The sequence below is a fragment of the Enhydra lutris genome, unplaced genomic scaffold (assembly GCF_002288905.1).
Source record: "Enhydra lutris kenyoni isolate GAN:26980312 unplaced genomic scaffold, ASM228890v2 scaffoldscaffold13, whole genome shotgun sequence".
In the NCBI taxonomy this organism is placed as follows: domain Eukaryota; kingdom Metazoa; phylum Chordata; class Mammalia; order Carnivora; family Mustelidae; genus Enhydra; species Enhydra lutris.
The window spans coordinates 56,546,118-56,564,246 of NW_019154097.1; the positions used below are offsets into that span (position 1 = coordinate 56,546,118).

Here is an 18,129-nt window from a genome sequence, read left to right on the forward strand (position 1 = left end):
TCATGGGAAATGATACCATGGTGAAAAGTTTGGGAATGGAGTTACCATTCATTTCTTCAGTAAATATTTATTAAGCACCTACTATGTGCTCAGCATTGCAATAACCCCAGGAGATATAATAGTGAGCCAAACAAGCATGGTCTCTGCCCTGTGGGGTTCATAGCATGGGCTCTAGTACTGACTAACTTGCCAGCATCTCATTTAACTCTCCCACAATACAGTACTATGACATTGTAATACAACGCGGTGTACTGTAGCACGTTATATAGTCAAGGAGACTGAGATTCAGGTTAAGGAACTTGCCCATGGTCACACAGCTAACAAAGGAAAGTATCAGGATTCGAACCCAAGTCCATCCATGTCTTGAACTCTCAAACACTGGTTTCAATGGCAAGAGTTAACTGGAAATATACAGGCCTGGATCTGAAGACAAGTAGGACTTGAGCACTCTTGGTCTCAAGGGAACATGGAAGGAAGAGCTGTGTAGGTGGGTTTGTGTCCAATTGCAGGTGGCAGGAAGTAGGTAATGGTGGAGGAGGAGGGGAAACAGGACCAGGTGATCTTTTGGCCCAGGAAGAAGACCAGAGGTCTCTGTTGGTGGAAATTCTACTAAGTTGACCCTTGAAAGCAAAGACTGATAAAAACTTAAAATACTGCAGCCTAGAATTTCTGCCTGGGAAGGACCAGGGTGGGTATTACAACGGAGAACTCCATGGGTCAGTTCCAACGCCAGATTCTCCATCCCACTGTCCCCATGAAAACCCTAACTTCTCTATGCCACGGTTGGATGCTGTGATTTTTTATTGTTTAAAAAACATGGCTACTTTAATTATATGTCCTTCAGATCCTAATCAAGCTTGACTCTCCTCCACTAGCTTCATGACATGTTCACTTACTGGTAGGGTCTTTTCCACCAGGGCTTGGGATACCTCCTTGGTCCAAAAGATGGAAGAAACACAGATAACCACTTGGCCAGGCCACTGCAAGACCCACTGATTACGACGTACCTGGGAAAGTGCAGGGGGTCATGTGGTATGTCAGTTCATCCTGTGGGACCAAAACCCACTTCTGAAAAACATTCCCCACCGCCATATCCCCTCAACAAACACACAACCCTCCCCCACTCTCGGAAGCTACTAGACTTGACATCTTTGGGATTACTGATTTATGTCTTCCTCCCTGAATTTTTTGGAAAAAAAAAATCATCAACAATCTCATCAACTTTTTTTTTCTTTTTCCTTAAGCTCCCAATCCAAGGATTTTACATAGTTATCATCAAGGTGTTGTTCACAGAGAGTTTTCATAACTACCCTTTCTGAAGGCTACACAATGTTGCAGTGCTGGGCCAGTTTTCTCAGCCTAGCCCAGAACCCCAACCCCCCAAACTTGTTTTTAAACTATAGATGTGGCAAACTACACCAGAGGGCTGCATGTGGCCTTGCATTTGTTTTTGTAAATAAAGGTGTACTGTAACAGAGCCTCACTCATTCTTTACCGATCATCCACAGCTGCTTCTGCACTACCAAGGCCAAGATAAATAGTATGTGCAGCCCACAGAGCTGAAGACATTATAATAACATTTGCTTTACAGAAAACGTTTGCTGACTCTTGCTCTGGATGCAATGGCATGAGGTTCTTCCATACAGGTCACCATTTTTCTTTTATTTACATTTAAATTAAATTTACATTTAAATTTTATTTTATTTTATTTATTTATTTTTAAAGATTTTATTTATTTATTTGACAGAGAGACAGATCACAAGTAGGCAGAGAGGCAGGCAGAGAGAGAGGGGGAAGCAGGCTCCGTGCTGAGCAGAGAGCCCGATGTGGGGCTCGATCCCAGGACCCTGGGATCATGACCTGAGCTGAAGGCAGAGGCTTTAACCCACTGAGCCACCCAGGCGCCCCTACATTTAAATTTAAAAAAAATTTAAATTTAAAAATTCTTAATTTTTATTTAAAATAAATCATAGGACAAAGGACCGGCCTTTCGTTTACAATGCAGTATTTCTAAGAGGGATAGCAGGGTCAGTACCCTGTACTTTACTAGGAAGGTGTTAACTGAATATTCTTCCATTCAATGGAAGTGATCGTGGGGGTGAGGCCCTGAAAAGTAAGAAGAAAAGGCACCCAAAGTCAAGGAGCACAAAGACTGGTCTACCAGTCTACCAGACTGGTCTACCTATATTTAACCTTGCTACGAGCTGGCTGAAGAGTGATCACCAACAGTTCTTTTCTTTTGGCTTTCTTCGGTCATACCTGTTTCCCCTAATACTTGGGGAGTTTAATGAATTGTACTGTTCATGGCATGTGTACTGTAAACGAAAAGCCTAGAGGGAGAAACACTTAATTGGAAGGTGCTCTAAAAAGACCTCCTGCCATCATTTCATTTCACAGAAGGGACTTGTAGCTAGCAGCCAGAGGGTTCTGGCTAACCATCTAATCTTGTGCCACCTGCTTCTAATTGTTTTACCAGAAATATGTGCATCACCCCAGGATTCAAAGGGAAAGAAGAGAGAGGCACAGCAGGGTCATGGAAGGGTCAGGTGTTACCCAGCAGGATCCGGGTGGGTTTTGGTAGAAGGCAAGAGGGGTGCTTAGAATTGATCCATTTAATCTTCTCCCCAATGTTGTTGTCGCTGTACTAACACCCTGGCACCTGTACCCCAATTCTCATTTACCTGGACATATGCTTCAATCCCAAGTCTAATAACCTCCTGCATACTGGCAATCATCATCTTCTCCACCTGCTGGAGCCACTTCTCCACCATGCCCTATAGGGGTGAGACAAAGCAGCCACAAGTTAGCCAAGCCCAGAGGGAGGGATCATGGACAGACCCAGCTTTCTCTCTGGAGGAAGGCTGGAGGGAGGTCAAAGGTCTGACACCCCCTCAAGCCAATATTCTTTAATTATGCATTTTATATTTATTTGCTTATGTCTCTTTTTTTATTCTGAGATGTATGTGTGATGTAAAAGGAAAAATAGGGAATACTTAACATGCGTTTCATGTCATTTTCTGAAACACAACTTCTTGGAAGCAAATGATACATTTATGTTTCAGTTCATAAAATAAATTGCTCATTTCTAATGAACAATCCTAATTCTTGCCTTATTCTAGTGGTTTGCAAACTTTGCTGTGCACTGGAATCATTTCGAGATTCTTAAAAAATATGGACACCTGACTTCCGTTCCTAGCCATTCATGCAACCATTCATGCAAAACCAATGGGCATTTGGATTTTTTTTTTTTTTAAAGCTCTACAGGTAATTCAGATGTGCAGCAAATAATTCAGTTTTAGAATTTCAGGTCACTGTAGCTCTTAACTTCAGGCACCTGTTAGCTAGCTGGGGTCTATTTGGTAACATGACTCCTGGTTATTACAACTTAGATGTGTGGCCGGCAAAAATGCCTCACGAAGTAAAGCCAAGAGTGCTTGTCTATTTCTACTCCATGGTGCTGTCATGTTCAGCAGGAGTGGGAGAAATTTACATTTTACTCATTATATAAGGACACTTTATAAAAACTTGAGTAAAATAGCATTGATTCCATAACTTTTTAAAAAAAAAGATTTTATTTATTTATTTGACAGAGAGATAGAGAGCGCACAAGTAGACAGAGCGGCAGGCAGAGGGAGAGGGAGAAGCAGGCTCCCCACTGAGCAGGGAGCCTGATGCAGGGCTCAGTCCAGGACTGTGGGATCACGACCTGAACCGAAGGCAGCTGCTTAACCAGCTGAGCCACCCAGGCACTCCAATTCCATAATGTTTTATTGACCTTTAAAAAACACCTACCCCGGGGTGCCTGGGTGGCTCAGTGGTTAAAGCCTCTGCCTTCGGCTCAGGTCATGGTCCCAGGGTCCTGGGATCGAGCCCCGCATTGGGCTCTCTGCTCAGCGGGGAGCCTGCTTCCTCTTCTCTCTCTCTGCCTGCCTCTCCACCTACTTGTGATTTCTGTCTGTCAAATAAATAAATAAAATATTAAAAAAAAAACACAAAAAAAACACCTACCCCATGTAAGCCTGATGATTCACAGACCTGTACCCCTGGGGAAAATAATATTATATGTTAATAAAAGTAATTTATAAAAAACCCCACCTACTCCAGATGGAGTCTGTCTGTCTGACCAGATCATTTTTTTTTTTTTTTTGAGAGAGAGAGAGAGAGACAGAGGCAGACACACATGAGCAGTGGTGGTGGGGGGTGCAGAACAGAGGGAGAGGGAGAGAGAGAATCTTAAGCAGGCTCCATGCTTAGCACAGAACTGACACAGGGCTCAATCTCATGACCCTGAGATAATGATCTGAGCCAAAATCAAGAGTTTGACACTTAACCAACTGAGCCACCCAGGTGCCCCTGAAAGCAGATCGATTTTAACTGGGCTGTACTCATGGAGATCTGAACAGCATCTGCTGTTGGGTCTGATGCCTACTATTGCCTCCACATCAGGTTTGGTTGAAATCCTCCCATAAATTTAGTGGGTTGCGTGGATTGCAGTATAACCCCCATCGTAGAGATGAGCAAACGGAGACTCAGAAAGATTACACAATCTCCCAGAGTCACCCAGTCAGTAAGCTGTGAAACCCAGGTGTTCCACACCCAGGCAGTATGGAACTTGAGTCCAAGCAAGGGCTTAAACAATCAATATGCTCTCTGCCTCTCTCTGTATTGCTCTGCCAGGGACAAAAGAATGAAAATGAGTAAGAGGAGAGTTACTTTGGCTTGAGCTGGGTAGATTTTCTGTTTGAATGGAACGGTTTCTTTTTCTGAGCTGATCATTCCCACAATCTCCAGACTGCTTGTAAATTCTAGCTTGGCAATTCCTTCAAAGCACTTCTTTAAATGTGGTTGCACGCGGAGGGGGTCCTTCGTCTCTGACAAGATCTCCAGCAGCTCATCGTTTGACAGGAAGAAGAACCTATTTCAAAGCAAACAAAGATGGCAACTGGAGTCTCTTTTGAGAACTTCTTTTCCCAACAAGGTGATATTTTCTAAAGGGAGAGGACACCCCAGGAACACCAGCAATGTTCTAGAGTCTTTTTAAGGCACATTCCTTTTCACCATTTTTCATCTGGGGCATAGAGCGTGGACACAGTTTTGACTCAGAGCAAGAGAAAGTAAAAAAGCTGGTATATATGAATTCAATATGGTTTGGGTGTAGGATACTACCTTTTGGGACAGTGGTTCTGAACTTTGGCTGTACTTTAGAATCACCTGTGAAGCTTTTTTAAAAAACTCCAATGCCAAGGTTGCACTGCCCAGAGTTTCTAATATAATTGATTTGGGGTTGTGTCTGGGGATTGACAGATAGATTGATTGATTTGAAAGATTTTATTTATTTATTTGACAGAGACAGACACAGTGAGAGAGGGAACACAAGCAGGGAGTGTGGGAGAAGGAAAAGCAGGCTTCCTGATGAGCAGGGAGCCCAATGTGGTGCTTGATTCCAGGACCCTGGGATCATGACCTGAGCCGAAGGCGGACGCTCAACCACTGAGCCACCCAGGCACCCCACAAATGAGCCACACAGGCTCTCGTGGGGATTTATATTTTTAAAATCCCAGGTGATTCTAATATATAGTCAGTACTGAGAAGGAGAGGGAAGACCTCCTTATCTTTCCTTATCTCAAAGTATGATATGTCACAGGTGTGAAATAAGAAGTATGCTATTAATGAACCTATCTGATGTGTACAACAAAGGCAAAAGGAAATGTAGGTAGAATTAAATTTCCTTACATTTTATAGCCCATTGACAAATACTTGAGACAGGTAGAGTGTGACATTCCTCCACGAACGCACAACTGTCTTAATGTTAATGCTTTGCTAAAGGCAAAAAGCAACCTTTGCTTGACAATAGCCAGACCTCCAGGATCCTGTAAGTCTTAACATATGACAATCCTTTTGGAAACTTGCTTTGTCTCTACCCCACCCCCCCCAAATTTACAAGAATACAATCAATTGCTCCTCATAATCCTGGGGCAGCTCTTTCTGCCCATGGGTCCTATCTCTGTGATTTAATAAAACCACCTTTTTGCACTAAAAACATCTCAAGAATTCTTTCTTGACTGTTTGCTCCTGAATCCCACAACATATCACATCACTATACATGCAGAGGCTCTGACCATGTTTTAAGTTAGAAATGATAAGCTCATTCTCTTGCTCAGACCCTTCAAGCAGCAACCACAAACCATTAGGAAATACTAAAGGTATATAAACCTTTACTGTAACCACCAAGCTGAAAGTCCCCAAGCGTGGAGGGACCACGCGATTATGGTCTTCACTGATTATGGTGGATTATAAAAATGGCCACAATATTTATGGACCCTCTCTACAAGAGGTAGAGTCTGTTTTCACATGTCTCATACTTGGCCTGGCTCTTTGTCCTGCTTTGGCCAATAGACTGTAGTAAATATGAACTCATGTAAGTTCCAAGCCTAGATCTAGCTGGCCTTGGGAATCCCACTACCACCACTATGTGAATAAATCCAGGCTAGCTTTCTGGCCCAACTATCCTGGTTGCCCCAGCCAAAAGGAAGCCAACCACTAGACCAGTGACTGAAGCCATCAACTACCAGCTGGCAAAAGTCATATGAATGAGCCCTCATGAGACCTTTGGAACCATCCAGCTGAGATCAAAGGAACCACCTGGCTAGACCAGAAGAACCATCCAGCTGAGCCCAGCCCTATTTGCAAACCCACAGAATTGTGAGCTAAATAAATAGTTGCTGTTTCAAGCTTCTATGTTTTGGGGAGGTTTGTTACACAGCAAAGCAAACTAATGCATTATAGCTGCAGTGTTGAGCAGGTAGGAAGAGCTCCATAATTATTTGTTGACTGACTAACTTACCAATAATTAATGATATCCATTTCTCCCACTGCCAAGTAAAATTCAAACAGGTGGTCTCTATGGATTTATCATGTGTGATAAAGCATATGACTCAATGGCCATAAGAGTCATTATGTAAAAAACTTGTGTACCTACCATAAAATCGTTATTTAGCACTCTGCATTTTCAAGATAAAATTAATTTCAAATGTGTGAAATTATTCAATAACATTTTCCAAAGTGTTTTCTCAGAGTGCTTGACTTTATCCTGTAAAAATGCATAAACACACATTGACAGAGAGAGACAATGTGTGTATGTGTGTGTGTGTAACGTAGGGAACAAATGAGGCTTAGAGATGTCAAATAACTCAGTATTTTATATAGACTGCCTGGATTGAATTCTGGCTTGTCCATTTACCAGTCTTATGTTTTCTGGCAAGTTACTATTTCCTTGTTTGTAAAAGGCAGATAATAATAATGTTTTTAACCTCATAGGATTCTTGTGAGTTTAAATAAGTTAATGCAGGTAAGGCACTTAGGGCAGTGTCCTGACATACGGTAAATGCTGTGGCGGTGTTGGCTATTGTTCATATTTTTATAAGGAATAACACTAGTAGGAATAGGACTAAAAGCCCAAATCTCAGGGGTTTCCTCTTCCTAAGTTTTGTGCTTCCAAGCTGAAGTTTCTTCCACTATTTGTGCTGTATTCATGTTGTCCAATCCTGAAGACATTAGCCATAGGCTAGCTACATCACAAAATTAATATCAAATAAATCAAAAATTCACTTTCTCAGGTACACCAGGACATTTCTGAATCCTACACAAATCACTTTTTAAAAGTTTGTGGTGGAAAGCAAGAAACTAACTTTGTCTCCAAATAAGGGAACACTGAAATTTCCTTTTCTTAAAAGCACATTGGGATCAAACCTACATCCAAATGACATGGAGTGACCATCCATGGTGAGCTAGACATGGACAGATTATGAGGAGCAAGGACCCTCTTTTCTGGAACCAGCCCTCTAAAATTGACTTTTATTTAGAAGAACACTGGTTCTTGTGGAGAAAAAATAGTCAAATATTTATAAGCATACCTACCAGAAACTACAACATTTGATGGAAAAGAAATTCAACTGACATTTCTTAAACAGTTTAGACAGCCAAATGCTTTACATGCATTATTTCACTGATCTACATAAATATATGAGTAAGAGCCATTATTGTGTTTCTATTTTACAGTGGAGAACCGGAGGCTCAGATAGACTTGCTAGGATCTTGAGATTAATAAGTGCAAGAGCTGGGACTCAAACCAAAGTCTGTTTAACTCCAAAGTCTAAGCTCTTAATAATGACTACTGTATCCCTTCGGTTGGGTATTGGACCATGATGGCTGGCAACGATGTGGACTTGGCCCCTACTGGTGTCCATTCAACTTCATTCTAAGTAATGACCGTGAAGACATGCCCTCCCCATGAGAGCGGTCTTGTGGAGAATGGAGAACCAGGAAAGACTATGAAATAGGTTGGTAGAAGCCAACTCTCAGGATGAAAAAATGTAATTCTACCTATAAATGGGTCAAAAAGGCAACTCTGAACAAAAGAAAAGTACCAAATACCTCGGAAAAAACAGTCTCTTCTTCTCTAAGTAATCATTCAGCCCCTTCTGGATGTCCTCCAACAGAAGGTTGGCTTCTTGAAGCTTCTCAGCCATCCTTGGCTGGTCTGCTGCGACCAGAACCCTGGTATCTTTCACCTAGGTTCCATCAAAAAAAGTGAGGATTCACCATGGGGGTCCCAGATTCTGACACTGATCATTGTAATGAGTGTACAACCAGTCCAACAAATATTGACCTCCCGGCCCAGCTAACTTAGCCTCCTAATCCTGCAAGGGTGAAATGCTCATACAACACGATTCTATTCCTTTGGACACGTTTGGCTCTTCCTTCTACAAAAACCTTCCATTTTGTGCAACTCCTCGGAGTGACCTTTTATTTGTTAGATGCAATGCTGCCTGATTTAGGGATTGTTTAATAAAGTCAATTTGCTCTTTAAAGTTTAAAATCAGCCAATTTGATCTTTAATAACTAAGATCAGTTGAATTTGTGTTACTTAATACTTGCAACCAAAAAATCTGAACTAATACAGAGTTGGAGGAAACAGGATGTCATGAATCCTGGCTCCACTTGCGGGGCAATATAAATGCCTACTAGAGTGGATAAATTTTCTTGGGATATGTTCTCTACAAGGGAGCCCCAATGGAGCGAGCACATTTGGCTTCAAAAAGGAAAAAGATACCACTCTCTCTCTCTCTCTTTTTTTCTTTTCAGCATAACAGTATTCATTGTTTTTGCACCACACCCAGTGCTCCATGCAATCCATGCCCTCTCTAATACTCACCACCTGGTTCCCCCAACCTCCCAACCCCCTGCCCCTTCAAAACCCTCAGATTGTTTTTCAGAGTCCATAGTCTCTCATGGTTCACCTCCCCTTCCAATTTCCCTCAACTCCCTTCTCCTCTCCATCTCCCCATGTCCTCCATGTTATTTGTTATGCTCCACAAATAAGTGAAACCATATGATAATTGACTCTCTCTGCTTGACTTATTTCACTCAGCATAATCTCTTCCAGTCCTGTCCATGTTGCTACAAAAGTTGGGTATTCATCCTTTCTGATGGAGGCATAATACTCCATAGTGTATATGGACCACATCTTCCTTATCCATTCGTCCGTTAAAGATACCATCTCTTAATAGATACTCCTGAATGCCTTGTATACCCAGTGAACTCACCCTTCAAGGCTTGTTTCCAATGTTGCACCCCTCTGAAGGACTTCCTTGACACTGCCAGGCAACAAAATCACTCTCCTGTGTTCTAAAAGCTGTTTGTGTATATACTCCTACAATAGCTCTCCTATTTACCTAAGACTCTCTCCTCACAAGACAGTGACTAGGCAGAAATCATATTCTAGTCCTCTTCAAGTATTTTCTGACTATTAATTCAATGCTGAGTATCAAGTAAATATTTGTTAAATAAGTAACTGAATATGGAGGAGAATTTGAGTTCTAAAATGATCCTCTATCTATAAAAGTTTTATTGCATTATCCTGTGACAAAAGTCTCCTACCTTGTTAGGAATGAGAGCTAAATTATACAGACTGCTAACAGTTGCCTCTAGGGAGGTGGGCTTTCAAAAGGCCTCCATTCTCTGTATTACATATCTCTATGTTTGAATGTTTAGTAACAATAAGTTTCAAAATCAGGAAAAAAATTTATAAAAATATTGAATTTGGAAAAAAATCTGGTTTACTTATAAATTTCAAGGGACATGGTTATGATACACAATGAGGAACATCTGTATGGCATCCCACATTCCTGATGGTGAGATGTGCTAGGGAGTTAAAAACTTACCGCTTGGGACATGATTGATTTCCAGTAACTATCAACGATGGAAAATTTCCTGCCCTCTTCTGGCATCTGGGCTATGATGTCCTCTGAACTGAAGATCGGTTCCAGGTATAGCCAGGTGGCTTGGCATTTCAACCAGGCATCCAAAATTTCCTGCACACGTACTAGCTTTTCTTCCCACTTCTGTGAATTTAGCATTTCATATCTGAATCATTAATCTGCCACTCTGCAACACAGGCGCACTGACTGAACAAATTGGATGGATTCGTTCATTCATTTGCTCATTCACTTGTTTAGCAAATACTTGTTGAGTATTTGCCCCCTATGTTCTGGTCATTGTTCTAGGCGTTGTGGATTCAGCAAAGAAAGTAACTGACAAGCATCCTTACCCTCACGTAGTTCTTTTTCTAGTGGAATAATAACAATAATAACAGCCATAATACATCTTCTGTGACCAGTGATGGTCCGAGTGCTTTATGTAAGTGAAACCAATTAATCCAACAGATTTATGAGGGAGATATTATTACAAAACTCACTTTACAGATGCAGAAATGGACATACAACACAGTTCAAGGAACTTGTCCAAGGCCACACAACAAGGGGTGAAGCCAGAATTTGAACCCAGGCAGTCTAGCTCCAGAGTCTGTGCCCTTAGCTTATGCCATTTCTATAAACAATGAGCAGAGGAGGCCAAACCTGTACCCTTGTGTAGTTTACATTCTAGATTACTCTAGCCCATAAAATACTTTCCAAATGTATTTTTATTCAGTGCATTAAAATCATCTCATCTTCTCTTTTGGCAGACTGTTGCAAAGACACAGTGTGCCATATGCTTACTTGGATGGTTACGGCTTTCAGTCTTGTGTTATTTATTTTTTCCAATCAGGAAAAACTGAGCTTCTTTGTTAACTGAACTTAAAAATCTTCTCCCTCCTCCAACAAACCCAGAGCTAATAATGAGACATCACAAAACCTCTACCTCATTTCCTCTTACCCGGCACTCTGCTTCTATTGGTTTGATGAATGGGGAGCCACACATGGTCTGGGTCTTTATCACGTGATCATCAAGTAATAACTGAATGTCATCAACTGCACACAAGATGCTTGTATCCTGAAAAAAAGATTTGCCCAGATGTTAAAACCACAACACCCCCCAATTTTCATGTTGATCTCCAAAGGCCCCACAGCTCTGCTGTCCACCCAAGTGGGGCAGAAATCTATCTCACAGAGGATGGAATTTCTATTTTCTTCCTTCAAAGTGTGTGTGTGTGTGTGTGTGTGTGTGTGTGTGTTTTAAGATTTTATTTATGGGAGAGAGAGAGAGAGAGAGAGAGAGCACACAAGTAGGGGTAGGGGTAGAAGGAGAGGGAGAAATAGGATTCCCAATGAGCAGAAAGCTCTATATGGGGCTGGATCCCAGGACCCCAGGATCACAGACCTGAGGCAGATAATTAATAATTGACTAAGCCACCCAGATACCCTTCCTGGAAAGTGTTCTTAAAGACATTTATTCTCAACCTCTTTTGCAGAAATCAAATATGATCCCAGCCCATACCTGCAACTATTATCTGTTGGGGATTGGCGGGGTGGGGGGAAGGGGAGAGCATGTGGTTCTATCTTCTCTATGTTCTACTTCCCTGGCCACTTGCTTTGCTGGCAAGCTGATCCTCAGGTGGGTTCAGCTGCTGATCTCAATGGTTGGCCTTTGACCTGTGGTTCCCAAACTGTGTGCTGAGAGGCTGCTGGGCACTGCAGCCAACTCAGAAATTTCATTCAAAAATGAAATACAAATTTTTTCTTTCAATTTACATGTATTTTTTAAAAGCAGTTGTGGATAGGATACAACTACTTACTAGAGTTGTTTGAACCTAATTACTTCATAAACAAAGCTGTTAGGAATTTCTTTTGGCCCAGGGAGGGGAACTATGAAAAAAGTACTAAGACACAAAAGGCGCCACAAACAGAAAAAAGTTTGGGAACCTCTGCCTATACTCTCAGTTTTTTTTTTTTTTTAAAGATTTTATTTATTTATTTGACAGAGATCACAAGTAGGCAGAGAGGCAGGCAGAAAGAGGGTGGGAGGGGGGAAGCAGGCTTCCTGCTGAGCAGAAAGCCCTATGCTGGGCTCGATCCCAGGACCCTGAGATCGTGACCTGAGCCGAAGGCAGAGGCTGTAACCCACTGAGCCACCCAGGCACCCCTATACTCTAAGTTTTTACTAGTAGTACAGGTTACTGTGCCGTGAGGGGCAGCTCCTCCAAATGGCACTCTTTTTCCTGGGCCACCTTGGTGAGCCAAGCTGAGGGGAGTCTGCCCCTCTTCTGGCAGGTCTGGCCTTTCTGGCTCTGTTTTCACTTCCTTGAAGCCTACATCTGGATGGTTAAATTGGGGCTAGGATATATTCTCTCATCTACCTTCTACCAGTAGCTCTGCACTGGAAAGTGTGTCTAGCTTTTAATAAAATGATACTGTGAGTCCCTTTGCCTGTCAAGCCTTGCCTATTAGTTGCATCACTCAAAAACTCTTAAGATGGGCCTACTGCAACTGAGTTGTTGCCAGGTTCCCTAGCTCAACCCCTCAACCCAGCCCAACAGCCTCCAGCAGTATCTAATCCCATCAGGGGGTATAGCACCAAGTAGCTGCTGACACCCTCAGGTGCCTGGTCTTGCTGAGGGAGGCCCCAGTTCTCTTCCCTTGCATTGGCTCAGTTATAGTTCTTTTTTTTTTTTTTTTAAAGATTTTATTTATTTATTTGACAGAGAGATAGATCACAAGTAGGCAGAGAGGCAGTCAGAGAGAGAGGAGGAAGCAGGCTCCCCGCTGAGGAGAGAGCCCCGATGCGGGCCTCGATCCCAGGACTCTGGGACCATGACCTGAGCCGAAGGCAGAGGCTTTAACCCACTGAGCCACCCAGGCACCCTCAGTTATAGTTCTTATCCACACAAAATCGAGGCAACGGGACCATTCAAAGTAAAACAGTGGAGAAGTCACAAAAAGATAACATGCAGCCTGGAGGACAGGGAGATTCTTAACCTGCACTGCACGTTAGAAAAAACAGGGCAGCCTGAAAAGAAATATATTGTTTTGAGATGCTTTAAGCATTGTTGACCAGGATGCTCCTGAAGGACAGTGGTGGGTAAGCCCTCCCTGGGAGGTGCTAATTCAGCAGTCTCGTTCAGTTCCTTTGCACTGAGAAAGCTTGTTGTTCTGAATCAAAAGCCCTTTCTCATTTACAAAATGCACCCTTCCTGTGGGGCCTGGAAGGATGAATGACTGGCACAGGAAGGCAGATGGGAGGAAACAATCTAATGCCCAGGATAGTGATTACAGACAACAAGACCGCATTAAAAACTCCAAAGTTGCTAAGAGACTGATCTTAATTGTTCCCACCACAAAAAAAAAGAAATGATAATTATGGGACATCACAGAGCTGTTCGCCAACACTAGGGTGGTGATCATATTGCAATACATAAATGTATCAAATCAACACTTGTACACCTTCAACTTATACAATGTTGCATGTCAATTATAGCTCAATAAAAATAAATTAAAAAAAAATGTTAGGGATCCTTCCTTCCTGAGCGGGGGCTGGGCGGTGGGAATGACACTCACAGTGCCTCTGTACTTCACGAAGTTGAATGTCATGTTAACCCAGTCTGACTTCATTTTCTCTAAGTTTTTCTCCAGAGAGTATTCCTTACTGGCGGCTGCACCAATGGGCTCCAGTCTAAAGAGAACACAGCAATAGCAATGTCAACAGGCGGAGGGCAGTGAAAACACGGCAAAGGAGGAATTGTGGTTCACCCTGAAGACAAATTTAAAAGGCCCTTAATTTTACGAAAATGTTTACTATTCAAATCTAAGATGCACCAGCTAGCTCTGATGTTTTGCAGGGTTTCTTACCCTCAGCACTAGCAGCCTGTGGGCTATCTTATGGGCTGAATTGTCCCCCCTGAAATCATGTGTTTAAGTCCTAAACCCCAGTATCCTAGAATGCAAGGTTCCCTATTTGAGATAGTGTCTTTAATGAGGTAGTTCAGTTACTGAGTAACAAATAGAGTTGTTGATCACTATATTGTACACCTGAAACTAATATAACACTATGTTAACTATAATGGAATTAAAATTTTTTTATTTTTAAAATTTATTTAAGTTCAATTAGCCAACATATAGTACATCGTTCATTTCAGAAGGAGCATTCAAAGATTTATCAGTTGCGTATAACACCCAGTACTCATCACATTGAAATTAAAATTTTAAAAAAGAGGTAGTTCAGTTAAAATGAGGTCATTAGGGTGGCTCCTGATCCAATATGACTTGTGTCCTTACAAGAAGGGGAAATTAAGGGGCACCTGGGTGGCTCGGTGGGCTAAAGCCTCTGTCTTTGGCTCAGGTCATGATCCCAAGGTCCTGGGATCAAGCCCTGCATGGGGCTCTCTGCTCAGTGGGGAGCCTGCTTCCTCCTCTCTCTCTGCCTGCCTCTCTGCCTGTGATCTCTGTCTGTCAAGTAAATAAATAAAAATCTTAAAAAAAAAAAAAAGAAGGGGAGATTAAGATAGACACAGGCAGAGGGAAGACCATGCAAGGATGGCAGGGAAAAGGCGGCCTTTTGCAAACCAAAAAGAGAGGCCTCAGAAGAAAATAATTCTTCCAACGCCTTGAACTTTCAGTCTTCAGAACTAGGAGAAAATAAGTTTCTGTTGTTTAAGCCACACAGCCTATGGCATTTGTTATAGCAGCCCTAGCAAACCAATATGGGGGGCGGGGCTGTCCCATACACTGTAGGACATTTAGCAGCATCCCTGGGCGCTCTACTCAAAGGAGACAACAGTAGCAGACTGCCCCTGTTCCCACCTCTTGTCAGTTGTGGCAACCAAAAATGTCTCCAAATATTGTCAAATGTCTCCTAGTTGGGGGTGGGGGGGGAGGTGTCCCCAGGTGAAAACTACTCCTTTAAAGCCATTAAAACAAGACCTCCTTTTCCCCCATTTGCATTTACTCCTTACTCCAGAATTATTATTCTGACTTCCTATTTGAATCTTAGAACTTCTGTTAACCTACACGATGGCTTTGCTCTACTTCTTGTCCCTACTTATTTTTTTTTTTCTTACATAATCTCTACACCCAATGTGGGGCTTGAACTCACAACCCCAAGATCAAGTCGCACGTTCTACCAAAAGAGCCACCCACTTACCCCTGTCCCCACCTTTTTAAAAACCACTGCTATTTTCCTGATATGCTGGGTCCACATCTATAGCCTTTCTGATCCACAGAAAGAGGGAAGACAAGTTTCTTTCTTCATGCTTCCACATGGGGAGATGGGTCCTAAACTCAGGTGTGACCTGGGAATTGGGAAGAACCCAGAAGCCAAGTCCTTGGAAGGAGAAGGAGGGGTTAGTCTCTCTGCCTCAGCACTTGTCTTTCATTGCAAGCCCGACTGCAGAAGAAACAGTCTGGTCTTTCCAGCCCAGATGGAGCAAGTGATGTGCCCAGAGCCACACATGCAGCTGGGGAGTGCCAGAACCAGGTCTAGACACCAGTTCCTCTGGCTTCTAATCCAGTGTTTCTTCTTCCCCCGCAATGTGCCTTTTCCCCTCTCCCTGTCAGAAGGAGCAAGAGAATTATTCACATGTGGTCAACCAAATAGAACCAACTAAACAGAGCTGAGAACCTCACGCGGCCTCATTCAGGGCAGGGGAGGAGGCACATTCCAAAGCATGACTAATCAAGACCTCAGCAGCAGGGTCAGCATCCTAAATGTGGCCTTCTTGGGAGATGACCACCATGAGTGTGCATGTAGGAAATAATTAATAGAAGCAGGTGCCAACCCAGGTGGGTGTGAGACAAGGAGGCTGGCTGCGTGGCTTTGCCCAAGTCACTTGACAGTCCTTAGGTCCCCCCATCGGCATACACCCGGGATTGTTGGTATAATTAAGTAAAATGTTTGCAACATGCTTTAGGACTTATAATTTTGCAAATAATTGCACAGGGGAAGGATTAATGGGTTTGGGGGTTCTCGAAGCCCAACAAGAGTTTACCTTACACAAAAGGGCTAAAGAAGCTGGTGAACTCTGTGCCACATGTGGTAACGCTGCATTAACTGTGGGATGGGGGTCTAGGGGGACATCCCAGCTCACTCACAGGTAATGGCTGAGAACTTTGATGTTAACTCAGTTCAGGTTACATGCCTTGTCTCCTAATCCCCACCATAACTCTAATCACCCAGCTACTAGTCTTCTTCCCACTTTACCAGATAAGGAGACTGAAATACAGAGAGGTAAACAACTTGGCCAAGGTGTTACCACGTTTGGGTTTGTCATAGTTGAGCCCACTGGCATGGACCGTGGCACAGTTGCTGTGTGTTCACTTGGTTTTTTGGTCTCCTTAGATGGGTTTGTTCTTTAGGTGGTACAATATGGCTCTGGAGTCAGCCAGTCTGGGATTAGGTGTTGGTTCTTTCAGTTACTGCTGTGACCTCTGGCTAGTTACCTAACAACTCGGATCAACTTATTTCCTCATCTGTAAAACAGGGATAATAATAGTAGCTACAACCTTAGGTTAGAGTGACGGAGAAGTTTGTTAATGTTTATTAAATTTTTGGTCCAGCATAAATATTCAATAGCTGGTATCACTTAGAAACATCTTCAAGGGGGAAAACGTGGCCTTTTAATGAAATAACTCACACCTGGTAGAAAGGCACCTGTCTCCAGGTTGCTCCTTAAAGACAGCCTGTGACGGTTGTATAGGGGGGGTGGGGGGTGGAGAGCATCAGAGCATTCAGGTGGCAGAGAGATTTGGGGGCTTGGGAGCACATTAGATTAGACCCAGCATTCCCATGGGAATGGAGAAGGGGAGATGGCATACATCAGAATCACCTAGAGCAGCGCTGCCCATTTGAGATAAAAGGTGAGTACCCCACTTTAAAGTTTCCAGGAGCCATATTTTTAAAAAGTAAAGAGAGGGGCACCTGGGTGGCTCAGTGGGTTAAAGTCTCTGCCTTAGGCTCAGGTCATGATCCCAGGGTCCTGGGATTGAGCCCCGCATCGGGCTCTCCCCTCTCTCTCTCCCTGCCTCTCTGCCTACTTGTGATCTCTGTCTGTCAAATAAATAAATAAAATCTTAAAAAAAAAAGTAAAGAGAAAGGGGAAATTAATTTTAATAAATTAACTTAGTATATCCAAAATATTACCATTTCAACATGCAATCAATATTAAAACTTATTATTTTGCTTTTTTCCTTAATAAGCCTTTGAAATCCAGCTCCTATTTATACTGCCAGCACTTCTAATTCAGAATAGTTTCATTTCAAGGGCTCAGTAGGATATGTGGCTGGTGGCTCCCACACGAAGGTGCTGACCTGAAACACTGGTTAAAACACAGATTGCAGGGTCCACACTCAGAATTTCTCATTCAGTAGACTGGGATGGGGCCTGAGAACGTGCATTTCTAACACGTTCCCACGGGATGCTGATGCAGCTGGTCTGGGGACATGCCCGGAGAATCGTGTGTGTCGAGTTAGACCCAAACCCCACCATCTAACAGGGATTCTAGTCCACGTCATACAGCACCTCCCATCTTCTGCCCTGAAAGAGGTGCAGACAAACCATCAGAGTCCTCAGAATATCTAGTCCTGAAAATAGCAATTCAAATAGCACCAATTCCTGCATACAGACTCCAGGGGCATTCGGAGAAAAGGAGAAAGCAAGTGAAGAATTCTATCACTTGACTGTGTTTTTCAGACTCCTAAGGGCTCAAAGAGCCACTCCTGTTTGTTTAAAAGAGGAAACTGAAGCCCAGGGAAGTGGAATGATTTTACCTGAAGTCACTCAGACCTGGGCTTGGAGCTCCGTTTCCAAGAACTTTTTTTTTTTTCCCTTTGAAATAAAATCTGACTCAATTTTCTAGTCACA

The 18,129-nt window shown here is 42.8% G+C and overlaps 1 protein-coding gene across 1 annotated transcript in view; it reads right to left on the reverse strand.

The window, feature by feature from the left end:
- The window catches only part of LOC111145753 (dynein axonemal heavy chain 3), a 164,081-nt gene that overhangs the window by 97,503 nt on the left and 48,449 nt on the right, over nucleotides 1-18,129 (reverse strand). Inside the window, exons 20-26 of the mRNA XM_022500938.1 lie at nucleotides 13,833-13,947; nucleotides 11,215-11,331; nucleotides 10,224-10,403; nucleotides 8,434-8,570; nucleotides 4,714-4,915; nucleotides 2,682-2,774; nucleotides 897-1,007 (exon numbers count right to left, since the gene is read on the reverse strand). Of these exons, the coding sequence (XP_022356646.1) occupies nucleotides 897-1,007; nucleotides 2,682-2,774; nucleotides 4,714-4,915; nucleotides 8,434-8,570; nucleotides 10,224-10,403; nucleotides 11,215-11,331; nucleotides 13,833-13,947 (955 nt within the window). The remainder of the gene's footprint in view (nucleotides 1-896; nucleotides 1,008-2,681; nucleotides 2,775-4,713; nucleotides 4,916-8,433; nucleotides 8,571-10,223; nucleotides 10,404-11,214; nucleotides 11,332-13,832; nucleotides 13,948-18,129) is intronic.